At 36.3% G+C, this 24993-nt stretch overlaps 1 protein-coding gene across 9 annotated transcripts in view; it reads left to right on the top strand.

Annotated features, from left to right (window-relative positions):
* Window positions 1–24993, top strand: part of LOC143408320 (mannosyl-oligosaccharide 1,2-alpha-mannosidase IB-like) — a 233433-nt gene that overhangs the window by 90902 nt on the left and 117538 nt on the right. For 5 of the 9 annotated variants that reach the window (XR_013155610.1, XR_013092469.2, XR_013092470.2 and 2 more), the window contains exon 5: window positions 8663–8740. The exons of 2 other annotated variants lie outside the window; for them this stretch is intronic. Coding sequence is in view for 4 of the 7 variants with exons in the window: in XM_076867912.2 (XP_076724027.1) it covers window positions 8663–8734 (72 nt within the window). In the remaining 3 variants the exon portion in view is untranslated. Of the gene's footprint in view, window positions 1–8662; window positions 8741–24239; window positions 24423–24993 lie in introns of all 9 variants that reach the window. 2 more of the 9 variants (XM_076867911.2, XM_076867910.2) reach the window with 1 other exon arrangement.

Below are 24993 nucleotides of genomic sequence, written 5' to 3'. Positions count from 1 at the left end.
ATTCCATTGTATTTTAATCACCATGTCTGGTTTTCACAATACCTTTGGAAAATATGGTCAACGGTATAAAAGGAGGAAGTTGTCGTATTTATTTAACATAGAGCTACATGTGCTCGGCATACCTTCTCTTACGCACAAACTGAGAAGTCCTCCTGGTGCTTGTGCACAGGAGGATACCAAAGACTCCCTGTTGTGCTTTATTTTGATGAAAGGAGGAGAAAAAGGACTAGGAAAAGTGTTCCCACCTGACACAGTAACACAACACATGGACAGACGACAGTTCCTAACATTGTTCCTTCAAGACTCCCCTGATGGAATTGAAGCCCTCCACAATCAGAGACTGTTTTGTATATATATTTTTTTTAAATTTCATATTCTAAGGTGTAGCAGAGTCTGTCCTATAAGTGCTTGCTAATGAATGAATGGATTAATAAGAAAGTGTTGTACTCATACCAGTGATCCAAACCCATCAGACAGATAAAAATATAGAGAACTGCTTCAAATATGCAACAACCTGTGTCTACACAGGCTAGCCATGTGGCTGTGGCAAGTCATTTTACCTATCAAACCATTAGTCTTCTCAACCAGTTAAAGAATTATACAAAAAGTCCATAAGAAGAGTTTTAAAAAGAATTCTCCAAAATTCCAGAGAGGCCCATGACACCATTGTCTTACTCTAGTTTAGATTTGTATTTGAAGGCATCTTAATTACCCTGTTTCTTGCCCTTCAACTTCAGTCCCTGGTTTTCAAGCTTCTTCCAGCACTGGTTTAAAACAAGTAATTTTTCTTCTTGAGGCATTTCGTAAAAAGTGCTGTGTGCCTTCCTGATTTATAAGAAAACACTTGAGGAGAAAGTTTTGTCTTATAGTGCATGAGTTATGAGGCCTGTGTTCAGCCGGCTCTTTCTTCCTTAGCTAAAGTGAATTCCATTTTCTTGTTTTCAAGCTGCAGTATTTCTTACTACTTGTATGTCAAATTAATCTTTGTCCTTAGAATTATGACCACCAGGAGGAAACCTAACTTGTTTGGTAAGGAATTTGCTGGACGAAACAAAACATATGTTTTCTTTGACATTCCATTCTGCCCCAGGCTTGAGTGGGCTGATGATCCCTTAGAACCAATAAAACAACAAATTCTCACCTCCAGTTGTCAGGGCCTTGAGAGGAGTAGCTTTGATCCTCATTTCACACACACACACACGCACACACACACACACACACACATACACACACACACACACACACAAATGGCTCGATTAGCTGGACTGTCTTGCTTGGGGAGGGTTCCCATATGCATCAAATATACTTCATAGGTTTGAGGTGTTAGCTAAGGTGCATGCATATAGAACTTAGTTCTCACTGTCCTCCATTATACAGACTCTAACTAGTGACTTGACTTTTATTAAATCTTTTCATATATTCCTATTTGAATGCTTTTCTACTTCCTCTCTTTCTTGTGGATGGATCAGTACTTTAAAAAGTATGCTTTGACCATTTTCCCTCAGGAGATTCCAAAAATATTGAGAACATCTTATCTGGAAAAGAGTTTGATTGCCTTTCCATTTTTATTTTTTTCTCCAAAGGAATACATCTCATTGTAGAGATGTAAATAATAGGGAAATATTAAAAAATAAAAAAAGAGTCGAGCTCTCTTTTTATGTCCCACTGCCTCTGGGACCTCTCCCAAGGAACACTTTGATGTGCCAACTTTCAATATATTCTTTCATTTACGTTAAACATATACATATTCCTGGCTTTGCTTTTTTTTTTTTTCTCTCTAACTATGTGGTTCATTTACTTTCTGCAAATTATCTTTCTCACATCAATGTTTATATGCTAGAAAGGATTCCAAGTCAAAAGTAAGCATCTATCTCATTCTTCCATTTTCTTGGGATGGGAGGACCGGGGATTGAACCGTAGCCACGTCTAGTGATTAACCCGTTTCATCTGGGTTTGTTTAAGTTCACTCTGTGATGTTCACACAGTGACGAAATCACCTGCAATGCATTTTTCAGAATAAATTCCTGCTGCTTGACACTATGTATGTGTAAACTATGTATGTGTGTACACATATATATGTGAAATATATTCCTTAAGTTCATTGACTTTTTTGACTTTTTAATTTATTCTAGTTAGTTACATATGACAGTAGAATGCATTTTGACACATCATAAATGTAGTATAACATCTCATTCTTCTGGTTGTACATGATGTAGAATTACACCAGTCATGTAATCATATATGCATGTAGGGCAATAATGTCTGATTTATTCAACTATCTTTCCTACCCCCACACCCCCTCCTTTCCCTTTACTCCCCTCTATCTAATCCAAAGTACCTCTATTCTTCCCTAGGCCACCCCCCCCAAGCTTATTGTGAATTAGCACCCACATATCAGAGAAAACATTAGGCTTTTGGTTCTTTGGGATTGGCTTATTTCACTTAGCATGATATTCTCCCACTCCATCCATTTACTGGAAAATACCATAATTTCGTTTTTCTTTATGACTGAGTAATATTCCATTTTGTATGTATACCACAATTTCTTTACCCATTCATCTGTAGAAGGAAGGATACCTAGGTTGTTCCACAGTTTAGCTATTATAAATTGAGCTGCTATAAATATTGGCATAGCTGTGTCACTGTAGTATGCTGATTTTAAGTCCTTTGTGTATAAATCAAGGAGTGGGATAGCTGGTGGTTCTATTCTATGTTTTCTGAGGATCTCCATACTGTTTACAATAGTGATTGAACAAATTTGCAGTCCCACCAGTAATGTATGAGTGTACATTTTTCACATCCTCACCAACATTCATTGTTGGTTGTATTCTTGATAATTGCCATTCTGACTGGAGTGAGATGAAATCTCAGTATAGTTTTAATCTGCATTTCTCTAATAGAAGAAAAAGTAGGCCCAAATCTGCATTATGTCAGCTTAGGAATTGACTTCCTTAACAAGACTCCTAAAGCACAAGAAAATAAATCAAGAATCAATAAGTGGGATGGAATCAAACTAAAATACTTCTTCACAGCAAAGGAAATAATCAAGAATGTCAAGAGAGTAAAAATGGGAGAAAATACTTATCACCTACACCTCAGAGCATTAGTCTCCAGGAAATATACAGAACTCAAAAAATTTAACACCAAAAAACCAAATAACCCAATCAATATTTAAATGGGCTAAGGAACTGAACAGACACTTCATGGAAGAAGAAATTCAGTGGATCAACAAATATATTTAAGAAGTTCATTGGCTTTTAATTTCATTCAAGATATCTTGTGAGATATAGTAAAAACTTTTAGCCATTTCCAAACTGGGTAATTTTTTTATATCTTAAATTCCTACTCCTAAGTTATGATTTTCAATCTGATATTTTATTACTCATTATTTTATCTGGGTTTTATTTTTTGTGTGTGTGTGCTGTCTAACATAGCTAAGTTTGTTTTCCCCCAAAGCATGTGTGTTTGTTAGACATTTTTTGAATACTTAATCTTTTCTTCATGATTTAAAATGGCAAGTGTGGCCAGCTGGCTGTGCTGGCCAGGTGTGCTGAGTTCAAAGGGGCTGGATGCAGCAATAACTAAAAAAATGGCAAAGAAAACATGCAACCCATGTAAATGAGTTTCTCAGGTCAAGGACAGGATTGCTCAGTGAGGTGACCCCAAGAGTCAGTCCACGCTGGGCAGCGCTGAGAAAAAAAAAAGCATGCACCCAGGTTCTTTTTGTTTTATAGGGTGACACACATAAATGAGGTTCCATGGAATATTCTTTACCAAATAAGGCAGGGAATAGGGTTTCGAAGGTGGAGTCTTACTTGGTAATGTCTTGTGGTCAGCAGATTGATTGACATCTTGGCTAGTCACACCCATCTCAGGTGCTGTGTGGATCACAGGCAGAGCAAGAGGAGAGGCACACATGCCTCCCACAGACCAAGCAGCGTGCAGTGCCAGACCAGTCCCCTCATAGGTTCAGATGGGCATAGCTCTCACACAGAGCTCAGGGATGGCTCCAGACAGGCAAGGGTATCAAACACATGAATCTCTACTGCACAGTTATGTGAATCTTCATTCCTTCATTTTCTACTGTTTCCCACTGAATTTTGATCTATTTCAATAATATATTCCCTTAATGAAATTTTAAGTATGTTTGTATTCATTTTAAAAATGTTCATTGTAATATTCACAAATTTTTGTCTTCAGAAAACCTTAAATAAAACACATCAAATTCCATTAAGAAAATTCTTTGGAGGTTTATAACTGTAATTAAATAAGTAAGACTAATCTGAAAAAAAAATGATGTCTTTTAAATTGAATATATAATATATTTTTGAATATATATTACTTTTTTAAAATAAAACTTTATATTGTTCTTAAAAATGACCTTGACTAATTCTTAAATTTTTGCCAAGAAAATTTTTGGTTTTATTTTTATTTTACAGTTAGAAAATTGACTTTTATTACATTTTAATATTGATATATAGAAAATTTATCATTTTATTAAGTCAATATAACAATCTTAAGATATATTTGAATATGTTTTTATATTATGCAGGTTAATAGTGAGAATTTGCTATTTTTCCCCCATGTTTTTTTCTTAAGTCTTGATGTGTTGATAACACCTAAGAAAAAAAATAGGAATGTAATAGATTTTCTTGTTCTGTCCTTAAGCATAATGATAATCTTTTTATATTTGTCCATTGATTGTTATTTTTATATTTACATAAATATATTTAACTCATTTATAAAAAGTTTCTACTTTTTAGCAAGGACTTTTTTCCTTTAGAAAATGATGGTGAATTTAACCAAATTATTTCTTTCACATTTACCAAATAATCATATTTTTTTCTCATTTAATTTAATAATACAACAATTGATATTAATAGATCCCACTTAGTTGAGCCATCCTTGCATTGTATAGTTTTATTAAAATAAAGCAATGCTTAGTGGTTGAACATTTTATTTGGATTTTTACAGATATGTTTAATTTTATGAAATTTTTGTTTGATGTTAACATTAGAATAATGTTGTCCTCATGGAAATAGTTAAAAACTTTTTTCTATTCTTTTCTGCCTCTGGGATAACCTCATATTATTAGAAATGATCTGCTTCTATCTAAACTGGATAGAGTGTTTCAGAAGTAGATTTTTTTTACTTCATTTCAATTCTTTTGCAATTTTTATTCTGTTTCTACTTCTTATTATTTGTGTAGTCAATCTGTGTTTATAGTACTGTAATAAATATGTTCCTAGGAAACAATTCTTTTGTTTTGGAACAAAAACCCAATTATGATGCCATAATGAAGACTGAATAAGTCAATACTTGATGTTCCCCTAAACAGTTAGTTTATGATTTTAGGATACTGATAATGTTGCAAAAATAGTAATAATGATTATGGATGTAGTTATTTCCATAGAGTAAGTTAAAAGTCATCTTGTCTTTCTGCTACATAGCAGTAAAAACTCTTCACTTCCTTTTACATGAAAATTAAATAGCATCTTGTTCCTAAAAGCTCTATTTAAGGGGAAATAAACATTTGACAAAACATTAGAGTTCCTCATATACAGCGAAGCAGGAAAGAAATATTTGAAGTTTGGAAAGGATGGTGTCAGAAAACATATGGATACATTTTGGAAATCATTGATAGTCCACATTTAGGATAATTTAAAACGAACTATAATACTCAAAGAAGAAACTACCAAAAATTTTTAACAGAAAGTGATTAACATATAAACTCTACAAAGTGGCATTATGTTTTCTAGAATGGCAAACATTTTCTCAACCTATTACTGTAACAGCCTCTATCATACTATTTATCATGCTTAGTTTCCAAGCCACATATACATACGTGTGTGTGTGTGTGTGTGTGTGTGTGTATGTGTAGTGAAAAACTAGTACAGAGATACAGTTCTCAAGAGATGCCCATGCATTCAGTCATCCTAGCTTCATGTAAGTCAGGAAAATTCATGAATTATTTAAAATCTGGACCAAAGCCTCAACTGATTTATCAGAACTGTTTATTGTAGCTATTTTCTGAAAAGAAGACCATTTTATATCCAGGATATGACTAATTTATAAAGCTAAAAGGGAGAGGAAAATCAATCCATAGGTTGCAGCTGTAGGCTGGAAAAATATATGGTCTGAAAGAGGAAGGAGAAAGAAAGACTAAGATTCAATTAAATGGGAATGAATAATTTGCTATGAAGAACTTAATGGCTTTTCCAAATGTATTCCGTTCAATTACTTCCTTCCTAGTATGACTACTCTCTGTGTTAATAGGGCTCTAACTGGGTGTGATGGCTCACCACAGTCAGGGAGGAGGGTAGGACAGTAGGCGGCAGGAATCCCCATTTAGGAAATAGGTTCTCGACATCCTATTAAAATTAGAGATCCTCACACTAACAACTTCTTTTGAGTTATTATTATGTTTATTATTATGTTTTTCATTAAAGTAAATAAATATTACAGGGAAATTCTATCCACAAAGTAATTTAATTAAATAGTTCATGGGCACCCATACTACCATTATAAACATTAACCAAGCTGGATACTGAGAGAATGCACATAGGATGGAAAAGTTGTGATGCAGTTTTTGGACTGGAATGAAGTGACCAAAATCATGGATGAAGTATTTAAGAAGGTGAAGATGATCTAAGAAAGCTTTTTCTCTTTTCTTTTTTCCCCCAGTCTTTCTTTCCTTTTCATTTTTCATTCAGTAAACATATATTTAACAGGCAGCCCTGCTAAATAATGGAGATAAAAATATAAAACATTGTGGGCTGTACCTAGAGAAGCTCATGAACTGGAGAAATAAGAACATAATTACCCATTTTTTTTCTCTTAATAAAGTCAATGTGCTTTTGGGTTTTCTAAGGGAGAGCAAAAGTTCTGATTATGTTCCCGTAAATAAAGCTGGACTGACTTATTGTCTTAGCATAATTTCCACATGTACTTGATACAAGACTTAGTAATCATCACAGAATTCCTCCCGAAGCTAGGATATGCAAATACATATTTGGAAATAAAGCTGGGATACTAGAACATATTGTTTCAATCATTATTTCAAATGCATAATTTATGTCCCATAAGTAATCTGAAATAAAAGGTCCCATATACTGGGAGCAAACCACCAGTTTAACACAGTTCAAGCTTGCATTATTGTTGTTTTAGTTCATAGTTATACTTTCATTTGTCTCTAGAAGCCAAATGTATTAATTATTTTCAAAAATAAAGTTTTATGTATAAGTTGTCTTTGTGACTTCTTTGTCAAGACATTACTTAATCTTTGCAGTCGTCCTTTGAAACAGGTATTCTTATTTTCAGATAAGAAGACCAGAGTTCAATGAAGCCACATCACATGTCTTTCCTAAAACCTCACAGTTAGAAGGTGGGAATGGGATTTAACTCAAATCTGACAACTAAGCCTTTTCATTCAGCCTTTAAAGATAATTAGAAATAAGGACAACATGAGGTGACTAGGGGAATAAGCAGAATGGTAAGCAATAACAATAACAAATACAGACATGGGCAATCCATGTGACAGCCCCTCACATGGTCTGCCCCCTGGTTCTCAGCACATGAACTCATTGTTATTGATTCTTTATTGTTCTATGGCTGTTAGACACCTGACCAACTATCCTTAGGCCACATCATCTGGCCCATCTCCCTTGGTTCACTCTCTGTCAATGTTTGGAGTCCTAGTGACAGGATGACTCCTGAAGACAGATTTCAAAGAACATTTTTTTTTTGTGGCCTCAACTATTTTCTAAGACACAAACTCCCTGTGGCTGTGTTTTTGTTGGCAAAAGAATACAGCCAACTTCAGCCACTGGAGGCCACTAGTGAGCACAGAGCAGAAGCAGAAGGATAATATGAAAAATGCTGGTGAATGTAGTGCATACAGTTAACACTGTGACACTGGGCTGTTCAGAGTTTGTTAACAGGGTAGGTCTCATGTGAAATGTTCTTTCCACAAAAACCAACCAACCGCACAACAGACCAACTGAAAATAAGAGAACACAGAGTTATGTCTAGTACCTTGGTCGTAGTGAAAGTATCACCAGTGTTTGCATAGATTCAGACTTACATATTGTAAATGTCAAATATGTGCTGTACTTTGTATATCAATTACACCTAAATAAAGATGCTTTAACAGATGTTAATGAGTTCAGCCTTACATATTATAAATGTCAAATATGTGCTGTATTTTGTATATCAATTACACCTGAATAAAGATGCTTTAACAGATGCTAATGAGTGAATATGACTGGCTTCATAAAGCCACACCGGTAATTTATTGGGAGAATACCATATCTCAGTAGGGAACTTGGGGCAAGGTTGTGGAGTTTCTCGTAGAGTACAACACTGATAGGACCCTGTGGCAATGTGTTTCACACTTTGTCTTTATATTCTCAGTTTTAATTTCCTCAAAAAAGAATCTGCCTGTCCCCACTATAGGACAGTGACCAGGAGGGTATGGAGACTAGGGGTACACTTCTTTGTATTGAGGGTATTCCTTTAAAGGAGGGATATGTTTTCAGTTGGACAACTTCCCTTAAAGCGATGTCTTCCATATAAAAAATTATCATCTTTACCTTTTTGGTAGAATTTGTTCCTAATTTTGCAATTATTAAAGAAGGAAACTTGTTTCTTATCAAATTTCTAGTTTACTCCAGACCTTGAGCATCTTTGGAGGACAAAAAAATGGTTGAAGCTGTGTATCAGGGCATCTTGTTGATTTAAGGTATGTCTCCCTTTCTTGATTTATGGGATGATATTTGTGCATGTTCTTCCTTCGTCTCTTAAGTTTTTAGGGTAGACAGGCATTCTTACAATCGCTCAGACAGTTCAAATTAATTTGAGGGCTTTGATAACCATGCCACAGAACCCATAAAGTAAGCTCAATAGGATTTTCAGACTGAACAAAAATTCACCATTAGATTTCAAGAAACTGACAATTTTTCCTTCTTTCATTCAAAGGATGATCTTCCCCCAATACTGCCGTAGACTCCAAAAATGTTTATACTTGAATTTACTCAGCATACATTTATTCAACATCTATACCACATGTGGAATTGCACTGGATGTTGAAAATACAGCAAAACTAATATAGAGTCCTCACAGTCTAACAGAATAGACCTCAGAGTCTAACAAAAAAGACCAGCACACAGGCTCAGAGTCATGACATACCTGCAAATGCATTTTAAAGGGAGCCCAGGGTGGCTTTCAGAATGGTGAGAAGGGAAGCTCTACAGACACTCTCCCCGGCAAAACAGCAATAACTTGAAATTTTGTAAAATTATATATGAATTATCTAGAAATAACTCTAAGGACATCCACCCAATAGGGAAACACTGATTTAAGAAAATCTACAGAATTGAAATAAGAACAGTAAGAGTCTGTAACATTTGAGCCATGATGCTTTCCTCTATGCCCTCTCAGCTTGGTGTCATAAAAAATCTTCTACAGCCATGTGTGGCTGAGAAACACTGCTCCCTCCAGACTCTTTGCACTCTATGGCTACAGTTTCTCCTTGAGAAATGAAGTCCACCAGCATTCCTGATCCTTCCCCCTGAGATACACAACATGGAAACTTTTTTCAGATCATCACATCTTAGAGGTCTGAGTTACCAGCTTTCATCCCAACCCAGCTCGCAGGATAGAAGTTTTACCCTAAACATAGAAGGCTAAGATCGCTGCATCCTGATCACCTTATCCTCAACTTACTTATAGGTCAGACATAGGCTGGGAAATATAAATTAATAAGACCAAGGACTAAGAGCCTTATTTTAGTCAGCTGTTTCACTGCTGTGACTAAAAGATCTGACCAGAACAACTATAGAGGAGGAAGAAAGTTATTTGAGGGCTCACAATATCAGAGATCTTGGTCCATAGAAGGCGGGTTCCATTCCTCGGGGTTGGAGGTGATGCTGAACATCATGGCGGACAGGGTGGCAGAAGGAAGCATCTCACATCATGGTGATCAAGAAGGAGAGAGAAAGAGAGAGAGAGAGAGAGAGAGAGAGAGAGACACTTCTTGTCAGATACAAATATATACCCCAAAGCTACACCCCAGCTTCCACCTTCTCCAGCCATACCCTGCTACCTCAGTTACCACTCAGTTAATCCCTATCAGGGGATTAAATCACTGATTGGGTTAAGGCTTTCACAGCCCAATCATTTCTTCTCTGAACCTGTGAGCTTTTGGGGGACACCACATCTAAGCCATAACAAGTCCCCCCTAGAATACTATACTCATGAGGGAGTCACTCTGGGAGGAGGTGATCCTCTGTTCCCACCTTTAGTCTCAAAGCAGAGATACAGAGATCAAAATTAGCCTGAAATAAAAAAATAAATAGCAAGAGGAGTTTTGGTAAATGCACAAGTGTATGAAAACTTATACATCCCTAAAGAAACAATGAGTCACATAAGGGTAATTAAAAAATAATTGGAGGTTATTGGAAAATGTAAGCATAACATTTAAAAACTAAGTACATATAAGCTAAAGTATTTCTAAGATGAAAACTTATAGGTATAAATGCTTATTTCCATAAACAAAAAAGATCCAAGTCAGTAACCTAAATTCTACTTTAATAACAAGAAAAAATAAACTAAATCCAAGACAAACAATAGGAAAGAAGTAAGATTAATGTGAAAATAAATAAAATAGGAAAAGGAAACTAATAAATAGAATCAACAAATAAATAATAAAATTTTTATTCTTTGAAAAAAAAAACTCAATCAAATTGAGAAACTATTAACTGACTCTTTATTTCCCCACACCAAAAAATTACAAGAACCAAATTACTAAACACAGAAATTCAATAGGAAACATCACAACAGAACTTACAGAAATAAAAAAAAATCATAAGATTATACTATGAAGAACTAAGCCAAAAATTTGATAACTTAAATGAAATGAGTCAACTCCTGGACAAACATAATAAAAAGATTCAGTAAAAATAAAAAATACAAATAGACCTCTAACAAATAAATGCATTCTATTAGTAATTAAAAATGCCTCTCAGAGGGGTTGGGAGTGCCAATATAATTTAGTGGTAGAATGCTTGCCTCTCATGCAAAAGGTACTATTTTCAATTCTCAATCCCCCAAAATAAATAATTGAATTGAATTGATTTACATCAAACACCTCTCACAAGTAAAACCCTGGGTTTAGGTTGCTTTACTAGTGAATTATATTAAATATTTAGGAAACATATTTAGAAAAAAATTTAGGAAAAAAAAAACCTCATCCAACAAAGTTATTTTGATAACCAAGCTGACAGTATCAAAAATAAATAATAGATCAACATTTTTTAATATATATAGATGCAAAAATCTTTAACAAAATGATAATAAATTAAATCTATGATGTATTCAAATGATTATGCACATAAACAAGTGACATTTGGCCCAGTTACACAAGGTTAGTTTAACATACAAAAATAAATTAATATAACATAGGAATAGTAATAAAATAAAGAGCAAAAAAACACATGGTTGTTTAAATAGATGAAGAAGGTACTGGGCAAAATCAAACACTGTCATGATAAACATATTCAACAAAGTAAGTATAGAAGGAAACTTCTTTTGCTTGGGAAACATAATATTAAATGAAAGAAACCAATCACCAAAGACTTCATTTATATGACATGTTACCAGGCAAACAAACATAGGCAAAGAGTATATTAGTGCTTAGAGCCTGGAGAGGTCGAAAGGACCAACTTGTAATGATATGAGGTTTTCAAGGGCTTTGAAATTAGATGTTAATGATGGTTGGCCAACTCTGAAAATATAATACAATTCATTGAACTTTACATTAAAGTGGGTGAATTGTTTTGGTATGTGAATTTTTAATCTTAAAAGTCAAAGTGTAAAATGCATGATTAGGCACATAGGCAAGACTGGGCAAAGGAGTCAAAACAAAGAAGGAAACTTCTAGGAGAATAGGGCAGAGCTGCCCCTGTCGTTTGCCTGGATAAAGGGAGGAAGGGTAGGACTGGAGTGGTAGGCAGAGAGAATGGCGAGTGTACCGCAGAGATAAGACAGAGCATGGTAAATCTAAATAATGTTGACGTGAGTCTCATCTGTGCCATGTAGACATGGCAGGTCATCTGAAAAGAAGTAAAACTAGAGGGATTAGAAGAGACAAGATTGCGAAGGGCAGATGCCACGCTAAAGTATTAGGACGTTGGCCAGAAAGCACTGGTGGTCTGCTACATAATTTTAAGCAATGAAATAATATTGTTCAGGTTTTTGAGATTTAGAATAGTTGCTTTTGTAGCAGGACTGAAGGCAGTTAAACAGGAGGCAGAGAGTCAGGGAAGGGGCCTGGTGATCCAGGAATGGCTTAAATAAAGGGCAAGACCCAAAGCTCTTCAATGTATATGCTTTAACACACCCTCAGGTTTCACCCAGCTCTGTGTTGAGATCAACATCTGTTACGCAAGTTCAGCCAAAGTTGGAATACTCGATTCTTATAATTGAATACAAGAAACATTGTCCTGGAGATTCCAGATCTAAAGATCCTGCTTCAGATCTAGAGTTCATTATTTCCAAGTTAAGGATATAGAGGTGGTTATCACCCATCCTATGAGACAATATCTATATAGACAAGTCATCGGAGACAAACTCACTGCCAGGCAAATTACACACTCACACTGCATATACCTAAGTCATACATGAAAATTTATCAACAAGCTTCTCTGCTTCCCATCTGTTTCATTGACTCTTTTGGCTTCTGAATTTTGTGATTATGAAGGATTTTTTTCTTATGTTCTGAGTTTGAAAATATAAAGCATTGTTCTAAAAATGTTCTTTCCGAAGCCAGTCAGATACCAATTACAAACCGTATTGACAGTGGCATGGAGCCTAATGAGCCTGTCCACAAGGATACAGAAGGGATACATTTGGAGAAATGAATGACACACCACGGGGCCCCAAAAGCCAGATGGATGATTTGATTCCTATTAACTGAGTATTTGTGGTGTTTCAGAAATAGCCGTTATACCCGGAGGGGAACAAAGTTCTATTTGTGATTAACCTATGGTCATTTTAGCAAAACTATAACAGGTGGAAAAAGAATTGCATGCCAACTAAATAAATGAATATCATCCCCTAATTTATGCTTCAGTCAATCACTCACCAAGGTATGTGAGTTAGTAGATAATATGGTCCTAATTTTACAGGTTAAGTGGTAATAAGTTATGTAATTTGTAGAAAGCCAACAATCAGATAAAGACGAAGTCTTGGGGGACAATTGTTGTTTAGGTTCCGGGCTTCCCTTGGGTGCCAGGAATCCCTAAGGATTGTCCAGTTGACCTCATTCCAGAGTTTTCCATTTTAAGCTACCTTGTCATGGGAGTTAGAGGAGCCCTTGAAGAGTTCAAGCTATCTAAAAGAGTTCAAACCCTTTAAAATTAAACCCCCATATGCCTCCAATGTCTTTCACCTGTAATCACCCCTTCAAACGTGGGTAATTCCCTTCCTTAGGGAAGTGTTTGTTGATACCCATTCGGCTTCCCATCATGGCCACTTTGAGGTTGTGCCTCTCAGTTCTCTGATAGCAGGGAGAATAATGGATTCTATCTGTGCATCTCTCTTTACCTCCACTTGAGAGGCTGCTCCTAGTCAATGACAGAACAAGGTAGGAAGACAGGGGATTCTCTGGCAGGTTTCTCTGACTCTTGGACCTCCGGAGCGGCTCATCAAAACAAAACTTAACCTCGTGCTTAGACCTGCATTATGAGCTGATGACTCTCCTATTGCTTCTATTGTTGTTTTCTCCCATTTCCCAACAACGTTTGGGTATATGCATCTTGAAGAACCTAGACCAACACACCTGCCATACTATCATGTCACCATATTCTTTCATTGTGTCTATAACATGCATCTCAGTTTGTAATTACATGTTCTTTTGATGCAATTATTCAATTAATGTCTGTTCCTTCTGCTAGGTTTATAAGTCTAGAAGAGTACAGACTTTTCTGTTTTGTTCCCCAATATGCTCTGTGTACCCAGTACAGTGCCTGGCACCTACCAGCTGCTCAATAAACCCTGCTTGAATTAGTGGATGAAGAAAAAATCCATAAATAAAGAAAATCAAATTTATTATAATGACACATATGACAGAGAGCTAAATAATGGCATGAACAGCTCTGATCATCCCCTTGATACAATCAGGAGGAAAGCGTTTTAAGGAATCTAACAAAAATAATAGCTTTTGTCATATTCAAGTTATTTCTTCAAGGACATTTTTTTTTCCTCTGCCCTTATTTGTCCTCCATCTTACGCTCATTGTCATTTTCTTTGTTCACTCTTGCTCATTCAGACAGGTCTGAGTTTGAATCCCAATTTAGCTATTTCCCGGCTAAGTGACTTACCTCTGTTGGAGAACTACTTCTTTATCTCATACAATCTGGGTTAACAACAATAAAATTAGCAGTTCTGACATAATGAACATAAATGGGTTATCATATGACCTAGCACAAAATTTTTACCCAATAAATGTTCTTAGTACTTTTATTTTCATCCTCTGCATTGTATTTCTAAAACACCACTTACAGCCAGACTGGAATCACATATCTAAAACTTTCAGCTTATGATTAACTCATCTTTTACACATTCACAGGTAAGAAAAACTTTAGATTGGAACTTGTGTGTTAGGGTAAGAACATGTATTTATAAAGTAATGAAAAATGTATGAATTAGGAGATGAAGATGAAGCTCTTTTCGATCATTACATCTTCTAAAACCAAATAAATGATATGATTTTAATACCATGGGATAGCCTACAAAAACATCCCTTTCCCCTTTCCTCTTATCAATCCAGCTTTCCTCTAATCACTTTGTTTTTAAGTTACATTAGGATGCCATCCCTGTTAAATACAAATATCCCTGTGACTGGTGACCATTGGGCTGTTTGTACCTAGAAAAGGGGCCATTCCTGTTTGAGTCCTAAAAAGGCTTCTCTGGAAAATCTTTGGATTGTGCCCATGTTTACCTCCCTGAGAGGGATGGATGCTACTTCTTGGAGTAAACGGCTAGCTCTGTGACTTAAGTAACTGAGTGCAGCAGCTTCACTAGATCAGAAATTATATTTACCTGCAGCAGAAAAATTCATCCCAGAAAACAAATACATAAACTGAGTAGTCTCCAAATTAGAGGTACAGGCCCTGAGAAATAGCCCGCCCCTTGGAGCTGATCTATTTCCATGTTCTAAGAATTCAGTCAGTGTCTTTTCTATGACACTACACTGATGGACACCTGCCACTGCACTGTTGTCACTGGGTTGTACTCAGAGGACTTTGAGCAGAAACACTAGTGGACACACGTCCGGGCACTGGCCCTGATATCTGTATTATCTTATGAATGACATGCAATTTCTTTGAGGTCCTATTTCCTCACTAGTGACAGGAGGCATGTGTCAGGCACTTGCTTCAGATCCACTGAGTTTGGCATTCCTGTGACTTGGCTCTAATGACAGCGAAGGCATTACTATCTTTATAAAATAGCGGGGATTGTTGGCAACAATGATCACAACACTGAATGGAAAAGAGATACTTCCTCACAATTCCCTGTTCTTCAATATTCTTCTTGGAATCACTCAAGACTAAATAAAACATTCTTCAAATATTTGGATATTGTCCGTGTGTTCCCCCTGTTCTTCTCCTCTGCAAGCTAAACAAACCCAGCAAGGCAAGGCACAGTTGTGTTGTGTGTGATGTGATTCACAGATCCCTGCCATCTGCCTCTGGGCATGCCTCGTTTGCCAATATCTTTCATAAGATGTACTTTTGAGAACCAAACACCATCTATGCAAAAAAAATAAAAATAAAATTAAAATGACCAATCTCAATTACAGCCATATATTTTTATAGCTCAGCTCTAAGTGCTTCTGTTTCTTAGTCAATCCTCAGTTGGTCATAACAGAGACTGCACAAACGTTCAACATCGGGTTAACAGTAAGTCATTGCTCATTTGCTGTTAATGCCTTCACTTTAAAGGCTTGCTCTTTCTGTTCCCTAGGAGAGCCCATATCCTGAGTCACAGCCATGATTTTCATTTGAGAACAGAGCTATTTTTCAAGTGACTCTTAGGTTGTTTGCCAGAGAAGAATTGACCATTCTCAGGAAAAAAAAAATTAACTTATACAGTACTGTGTTAGCTTTCTTTCATCACAGTGTCAAAATACCTGATATGAACAACCTCCAAGGAGGAAAGCTTTATTTTTAGCTCATGGTTTCAGTTCATGGGCAGCAGGTTCCATTGCTTTGGGCCTGAGACAAGGCAGTGGGAGGGTATGGTGGAGGAAAGCTGTTCAACTCATGGTGGTGGGGAAATTGAGATAGAGAAAGGGGATGGGAGCAAGATGTAGTCCCCCTGGGCATGCTGCCAAGGACCCACTCCCTCCAATGGGGTTTCACCTCCTACAATTCCCACCAACTTCCCATAATCCATTCAGCTATAAATTCCTCAATAGACTAATCCATTCACTTTCCAGAGGCCTCACCTCTGAATCTTGCTGAAAAGAGAACCAAGCCTTCAACACATGAACCTTGGTGGGACATCCCAGATTTGAACCATAACAAGGTCCTGGCAAATGCATCTCTTATAGATGTCAATATATATTAACCAATGAGTTATAATTATTTAAATAATATAGACCCATGGATATCAATAAGGCATTTATATCATAGCATCACTGACTGACCTGAGGGCATGCATGTCAGTGCTTTGGATATGAAAATTAGCAGGGCATAGTGGGTAGTGGTGCACACCTGTAATCCCAGCATCTTGGGAGGCTGAGGCAGGAGGATCTCGAGTTCAAAACCAGCCTCAGGAAAAGCGAGGCGCTACGCGGTGAGACCCTGTTTCTAAATAAAATACAAAACAGGGCTGGGTATGTGGCTTAGTGGACAAGTACTTCTGAGTTCAACCCCTGGTACCTCTCTCCAAAAAAAAAAAAAAAAGACAAAAACTAGAGATAACATGCAAGGAAATTAATGACTGCCCTGGAAGCTAAAGGCTCATAATAAACTTCATTTATTTCAGTTTCCCAGGTAGTATAGTCTCACATATCCTTCATGTAGCTAACAATGTTGCATTGAGGATAAGACACAAGTGGATTTAATTGATGAATAGAATTAATTTCATTGATATGAAAGTAAATGCCCAATCAATATTTGCTGAATTGAATTGTAATAAGCAGATAATCTCTTATAGCCACATTAATAAATCATCTTTATAATTATCTCACCTAGACCATGGAAATAAAGGGATAGTGGTTGAAAACATGGGCCTTGGGAATGAGGGTCTTGGCTTTATAAATTCATCTGTCTATTGTGCATTTTACTTTATTTGTCTATACATTACATTATTTTGGGCTTGTTGTGAGGATTAAATGAATTGAGTAATTTAGCAAAACATTTATTCAAATATTTAGAAATAGAACATTTCCAATAAATTGCAAAGTAAATTTTATGTGTTAAATTTGCAAGTAACAAATTTATTTGGCCATTCAAAACTTGTCTAGAATTCAAATAAACTTTTACTGTAGTCATCTAAAAATTCTAGAATTTCACTGGAAATTTCCTATGCTTATCTTAAGAAGATAATAAAAAGCAATAATAATACTACAATGTTTACTATGCACTAGAAATGATTCAAATTATTCACATTTGTTAATCTGGTTAACAAAGGAGAAAAAAATCACAATTTATACCATTTGACTTCTTCAATGCTCAGTCTGTCAAGAAATTAAAAAGTAAAAGAACTATGTAAATTAAACAAAATGTGAAGATGTTTGTGTCCCATGCAAATACCCTTTAAAATACCTGGGTTTCCTAAACTCAGGGTTCCTTGGCTGTGATGCAAATCTATTTACAATACACAGAGCATCTGTACTGTATCACCTATGGAACTTGGAGGAAGGGGAACCAATATAAACACATAGCTCACGCTGTCTGATGGATCATTCATAATAAAGTCATTTGTTTCTGAAAAAAAAGAAATTAATAAGTAATATTTTCTTTGGAGATGTGGATATTTTGTTTATCTACTATGTAGTGCATCTTAATTTTATTTATTAATTTAATAATTTGTTTCTGTGAATTTATTTAATGGTGTATTTAGTAATTCATTTAGTAACTACTTAATAATTTAACTTATGCAATATATATTAATTTAAAAATCTGACAATAAGTACGTGAAAAAATGCTCACCATCTCTAGCAGTCAGAGAAATGCAAATCAAAACCACCCTAAGATACCATCTCACTCCAGTAAGATTGGCAGCCATTATGAAGTCAAACAACAACAAGTGCTGGCGAGGATGTGGGGAAAAGGGTACACTTGTACATTGCCGGTGGGACTGAAAATTGGTGCTGCCAATATGGAAAGCAGTTTGGAGATTCCTGGGAAATCTGGGAATGGAACCACCATTTGACCCAGCTATCGCCCTCCTCAGACTATTCCCTGAGGACCTTAAAAGAGCGTACTATAGGGATACTGCCACATCAATGACCATAGCAGCACAATTCACAATAGCTAGACTGTGGAACCAACCTAGATGCCCTTCAATAGATGAATGGATTTAAAAATGTGGCATTTATACACAATAGAGTATTACTGTGCACTAAAAAATGACAAAATCATGGAATTTGCAGGGAAATGGATGGCATTAGAGCAGATTATGCTAAGTGAAGCTAGCCAATCCTTAAAAAACAAATGCCAAATGTCTTCTTTGATTTAAGGAGAGCAACTAAGAACTGAGCAGGGAGGAAGAGCATGAGGAAAAGATTAACATTAAACTGAGATGAGTGGTGGAAGGGAGAGGGAGAGAGAAGGGAAATTGCATGGAAACGGAAGAAAACCCTCAACGTTATACGAAATCACATATAAGAGGTTGTGAGGGGAAAGGGGGGTGGAAACAAGGGAGAGAACTGAACAACAACAGATGAGGTAGAGAGGGAAGATGGGAGGGGAGGGAAGGGGGGATAGCAGGGGATAGGAAAGGCAGCAGAATACAACAGTCACTAATATGGCATTATGTAAAAATTGTGGATGTGTAACTGATGTGATTCTGCAATTTGTATTTGGGGTAAAAATGGAAGTTCATAACTCACTTGAATCAAATGTATGAAAGATGATATGTCATGAGCTTTGCAATGCTTTGAATAACCAATAAAAAAAAGAAAAATAAATAAATAAATAAATTCAGGGAAAAAAATATATTGGAAAGCTAATTGATCACTATGTGACCCTCCATGTGTATAAAATATATTTAATATTGTAAGATAAAGTTGAATTCCACAGATGTAGAACGTTTCTTGAGGGAAAAAAGTATCCACTTACCTGGTATCAAAAAAGGGGGAAGGAAATGTATTCTTTAGTTATGCGCAGAGCAGTGGGAGATTGAGAATATACAATGCAAATCAATCCTTTATTGTATTTCCAGGGGCACGTGAGACTTTTAGCTGCAGTTGTTGTGCTGAGCCTCCACGATCAATCTGTTCTAAAATGGCAAATATCTCACTATTGAACAGGGCAATCATTTCATTTCCAGCAGAGGAGAATAAAGACAGTGCACTTGGAGATTATTCCCCATCTGGATATAATTTACCCTATGTCTCAGTTTTCAGTTATCGTCTTATTCAGTGTTACAGGATATTCATAGACTAAACTCAATGCATTTATTCCTGCATTGGAAGAGAGTTAGATAAAACTTCTAAGCATTCAAAAATATTTACTGTCTAAATTAATTCAAGAAGTGCTCTATTCTGACAAAACAGCCTATTATCAAGTTCTTTTACTGAATCCTCTGCCTCCAGGCAGGCAAATAAATTGGGAAAAAAAATAGAAGGATGCATCTATCTATTCAACAGTTCATATTCATCACTTGTAGGACTGAGAAATTGACAGATTCCTAAGGTAGTTCTTAATCACATTTATAGTCAAAAAGCTTTTGTCTAGATCTTGGCATACCCACTTCAGGATCATTGCTTCTTATTTAGTAGCTCCTACACCCCTAGCTGAGTATGGAGGACACCTTCCCTACTCTTGCATGGCTTTCCTATGACCATCTACCCTCGGAGATTGAGGTGGGAGCAGTAAGCTGAGGGTCTACTGCATGCTATCTCAGTGTTATTAACTCTTGAGGATTAGCTGCCCACACATCATCTAAATGTCAAAGAACAAACTTATGGGTATTCATTGTCAATAACACTTTGCATTTTTCAACTACTTCCAGGGAACTCAAATGCTTTGTTTTGAAATGCTAAACCCTCCTAGCCTTTAAATAGAACAAAACTTTAAATTCTTCTAAGGCCCTTGGACTTTGATTATTGGTCTATTCAATATATTTAGAATCAATGTTTGTTGAAGGCCTATGATGCCCTTGACTTGGGCTAGACAACAAGGAAAGTGATGACCAAGATAGTCCTTGTCCCAGAGGGACTTCTTATGGCATAAAAGGGGAAGAAACAATGAAATTATTATAGGACAAGGAAGTGTATGCAATGGTACAGTCACAGTGAATCATGGGAGCTCTTTGGTACAAACCCAGCCCAGTCTCAGAGATGAGTCAGAGTCAGCCATACAGAGAGGGGAAGGCATTCCCGGAAGGTAGATGAACTTTTGGAGCAAAGGCACAAAAGCATAAATGACAAGGTGCTTGGGAGAAATCCAAAGAATCCAATGATGCCTTCTGCATACTGCTGCACTGTGATGACTATGAAAAGCAGTAATTTGAGAAATAGCAGAAGTAGAAGAGGTCATCTTTGGTGGTTTATTTAGGATGGGGACATGAGAAAGCAGGAAGTGTGGGTGACTCCTCATTTCCACAAGGTGCCTGGTGGCAGCGTAGACTAAATTGTAGACTACAGAGGGCACAGAATAGGGAGTGGAACCCTCTCCATTGTGTTTGTAATAAGCATGGTATATGTAAAACTCATGTTTGGAAAGAAAAAAAAATCTATTCAGAATTAGAATTTATCTATAGAGGTAGCAATGAATCCAGGAGAGTGGGAGAAGGAATGGGATTCCACGGAACCACCAACATTTAGAGATTAGGTGGATACTCCTGGGTCTGCTTCAAAGACTGCCAGACTGCCTTCAAAATAAGAACTTCTTGAAATGTAAGGACTTATGGACCCCTGAAGATGTCCACATCACAATCTCCCAAACTTGCAAATATTGTAAGTTACATGCCAAAGATGAACTAGGATTGTAAACAAAATAAGATTGCTAACCACCTGACATAAAATTGGGAAATCATTCTGGGTCACCCAAGGAGGCCCAACGTAATCACAAGAGTTTTTAAAGTAAAATGAGGAACAGGAGTCAGGGTCAGAGTGATGGGGTGTGAGGAAGAGTTGAGCTGTATTTGCTGGCTATGAAGATGGCTTCGAGGGAGCCAGAAGCCAAAGAATGAGAGTCACCTCTAGCAGCTGGAAAGGGTGAGGAATAGTCTTCTTTAGAGATTCCAGAAAGAATGCAGCCTATTGATACCTTGATTTGAGCCCAGTGAGACTGATTTCTGACTTCTAATTTCCAGGACCCCAAATCTGTACCATTTGTTACAGAAGCAAAGACAATTAACATTTCACTCTATCTTGGGTTTTGTTATAAAGAGATATGAAGTGTCCCCCAAAATCTCATGTGTTAGACAATGCAAGGATTTTCAGAGGTGAAATGGTTAGATTATGACTGCTGCAACCTAATTGGTTGGCTAATTCACTTGAATGAACTGAGTCCTAACGGTAGGCAGGTAGGGTGTGGTTGGATCAAGTAGGTCACTTTGTATGTCTTTGGGTTTATATTTTGTCCCTACTTAGCATTGCACTTTCTCTCCCTCCCTCCTTCTCTCTCTCTTTATCTTTCTCTCTCTCCAACTGCTTCCTGATTGTCATGTTCTGAGCTCCTTCCTTGGCCACACAGTTCTGCCATGACATTCCACTTCATCTTGGGCCCAGAACCATGGAGTCAGCTAACCATGGAATGAATCTCTGAAATCATAAGCAAATAAACTTTTCCTCCTTTAAATTGTCCTTGTCAGGTATTTTGATCACAGTTACAAACAAAGAAAAAGAAAAGAGAAACAAACACTGACTGAAACTCTCTGTACAGCATTTAGTGACATGTTTGTGACATATAAGCTCAAAAAAGAATTTTACGAATGGACAAATATGTAAACAAATACCCTAAAGATATGTGATTTGTCTAGGTATTTCAGGCTGTGCCAGTTGAGGAAAACAGAATCATTTGTTTTCCAAATTCCATGTATAGATTTTCTTATGACAGAATGTATTGAAAAAATCAAACAAAGGCTGCAATCTGTATACAGGGTAAAAATGGGAGTTCATAACCCACTTGAATCAAAGTGTGAAATATGATATATCAAGAACTATGTAATGTTTTGAACAACCAACAATAAAAATTTAAAAAAACAGAATACAAGCACATTTCAATTTATGAATTATTGGTGATACAGAATCCCTTAGAATTTATTTCCAATGTCAACTACTGGCACAGTAGTTGCTATTTCGTGTTTCTCTTGTATTTTGTGACAGTCCTGCTTCCCAGTCAAACATTAGGCCTGTGTAGAACAGAGAGTTAATAATATCATACCACTTTATGTCCATGACACCTTCAGAAAAGGTCTACTGTTATTTTTTTTATTATGGGTCAGGTAAGAGTTTCTCTTGCTGTTGAACAGGCTTTTGAGGGACAATTGTTTTAGTTTCAGGAATTTTGTGAAAATGTTGACATTGGGCCAGGATCTTGAAATTGACCAAGGTGGATTATTTACACCAAAACAAACAAACAAAAAACAGAAAATACTACAAATCAGCCTCTCATCCACATACCAGTTGTGAACCAGTTACTAGCCTACTTGATTGGTTTGAAGAATTCATGAGGGCAGTGTGGGTTAATGTCAAGTCAGTTATACTTTACAAAAACACAATTGGAACAAAAATGTATACAATACTGATGCAAATTAGAATCTATTATTTCAATAGAATTTATTTAAAATATTTCCACTTATTGTCCTGTTTAAAAGAATACATCCTTAATTAAACAGTTGCTTCAAAATAACTCTAGTGTTGTCCTTTGTGAAAATCCCATAAGGAGAAATAACAGGACTACCCACAAGAAGAATTTGGTTCAAGCAAGCTTTCAGATTATTCCATTGAACAGTTTATGGTTGTTGATTGATTTTCAGATATAATCTCCATGTCACTCCAAGAAGAGTGATATTCTTTAATAGTAATTATCTTTGTTCATTATACTCTAATGCTTGTCCTGTGTTTTCGTCAGAGAGAATTATCAAATTCCTCATTTTATTTCTTTTGTTAATGAATATAAAACAAAAGCTTCAAAATCCATTTCAAGAATTAGGTATCTGAGGACTTTAGAGGTAAGTCCTACTGTTAATATACTGCATGATCTTGAACAAATCAATTGGTCTATAGTATAATATTATCACCTTTAAAAATAGAAATTAAAGCAATTTTACAAACAATAATTTTAATTATTATTAGTCTATTTAGAAACCTCTTATACTATGCTCTTTGTAATAGGAGAAAATAAAATTGTTTATGTACTCAAGAAGTATATCATCTATTAAAGTGAATAAAAAAAAAACAATGTAAGTAGGAACAATGCAAGGTTAATATAGCATGTTATGGAAAGAACGCAGACTTTGAAATTAGTCAGATGTAGGTTTAAATCCCTGAAATGTAATTTTAAGAGGCCCTCAGCTTTGATAATCTGTTTCATCAGATTTGTGGTAAAAGTAACAGCAACACCTACAAAGCACCTGTAGGCACTGAATTAACTAGAGCTTCTACTATGATTCTGGACAAGACATATTTAAGACTGGAAATGAAATTGACTTAGAATTCCTATTAATGTGGCATATTAGACAGTATGTGGAATGAAAGGTAACATGACAAATTCTGAATCCTGTGTGGTCCCTAAATAGCTGTTTAACATTGGATGTATTCATGGGTTCAGGACTCCTTTCACTCCGTAGTAAATGGTTGTAATGGAAAGGGAAGTTGATGTGTTAAATATTCTCTAAGTTCACTTTCACTGCTAAATATTTAGACTAACATGTAAAATGTGATAAAAATAGCTCCAACATCAAAGGACCAATGGTGTTAATGGCATTAATGGCTTAAATTATTATGACATGCTATTTACATAACCCCTACCATTAACATAGCCTCACTCTTCCCTCAGCATCTGCAAAACACAGAGGAGGAGTCCACATGGTTTCACAAGTTTTTCCTTGGAATATTCATGGACCACTTCTACTTGATGTTTGTATTGTGTTTACTTCCTGAAGGTTTGGGTGTTGGAGTCTCCCAAACTAGTCATATACATCTAAAACACTTTTATATTGGATGGCTACCTCCAGTAGAGGTAAGGTTTGCTCCTACACACCTCAGTAGGGTTTGCTTTATTAAGTAGTGCCTGAAACAGTTTGCAAAAAGAGAGAGACAAGATTTATGAAACAACAGTCTTCAATACACTTTGCACCCAGCTCTGATCATAGGGATGTTTGAAAGGTGGGATAAATAAGGAATGTCTTTACGATGCCCATATTTACTTACTTGAATGGCTGTGGCACAAGGAGAGAGAAGACAGGGGAAGCCAACTTATTTCCTGAGTTGAGCAGATGGAGCGAGAGTTTTTCATGAGAAAGAAGGGAAAGGGCAGCTGAAATTAACAGGACAGAGTTGGAAGAGGAGGGAGCTGTAGAGTGAGAGCAATATGATAATCTGCCTAGTCTCCCTCAAATATTCAATAGTTTTGATCAACACTCATACATAAATAAAGAACATGAGATTGGGGGAAAGAAGCAACTAAAAGGTTTAGAGGGAATGGTACCCAGTGTCCCCAAAATGTGACCTGTTCCCAGGACTGAGATTGAAAAGTCTTATTATGGTGACTCTGAAGAGGACATAATTATCCCTGGACTCTTACTCCAGTC

Source organism: Callospermophilus lateralis, chromosome 10, assembly GCF_048772815.1.
Source record: "Callospermophilus lateralis isolate mCalLat2 chromosome 10, mCalLat2.hap1, whole genome shotgun sequence".
Taxonomy (NCBI): Eukaryota; Metazoa; Chordata; class Mammalia; order Rodentia; family Sciuridae; genus Callospermophilus; species Callospermophilus lateralis.
The sequence above is the reverse complement of the archived record's forward strand: the minus strand, read 5'-3'. Positions and strand labels throughout refer to the sequence as shown.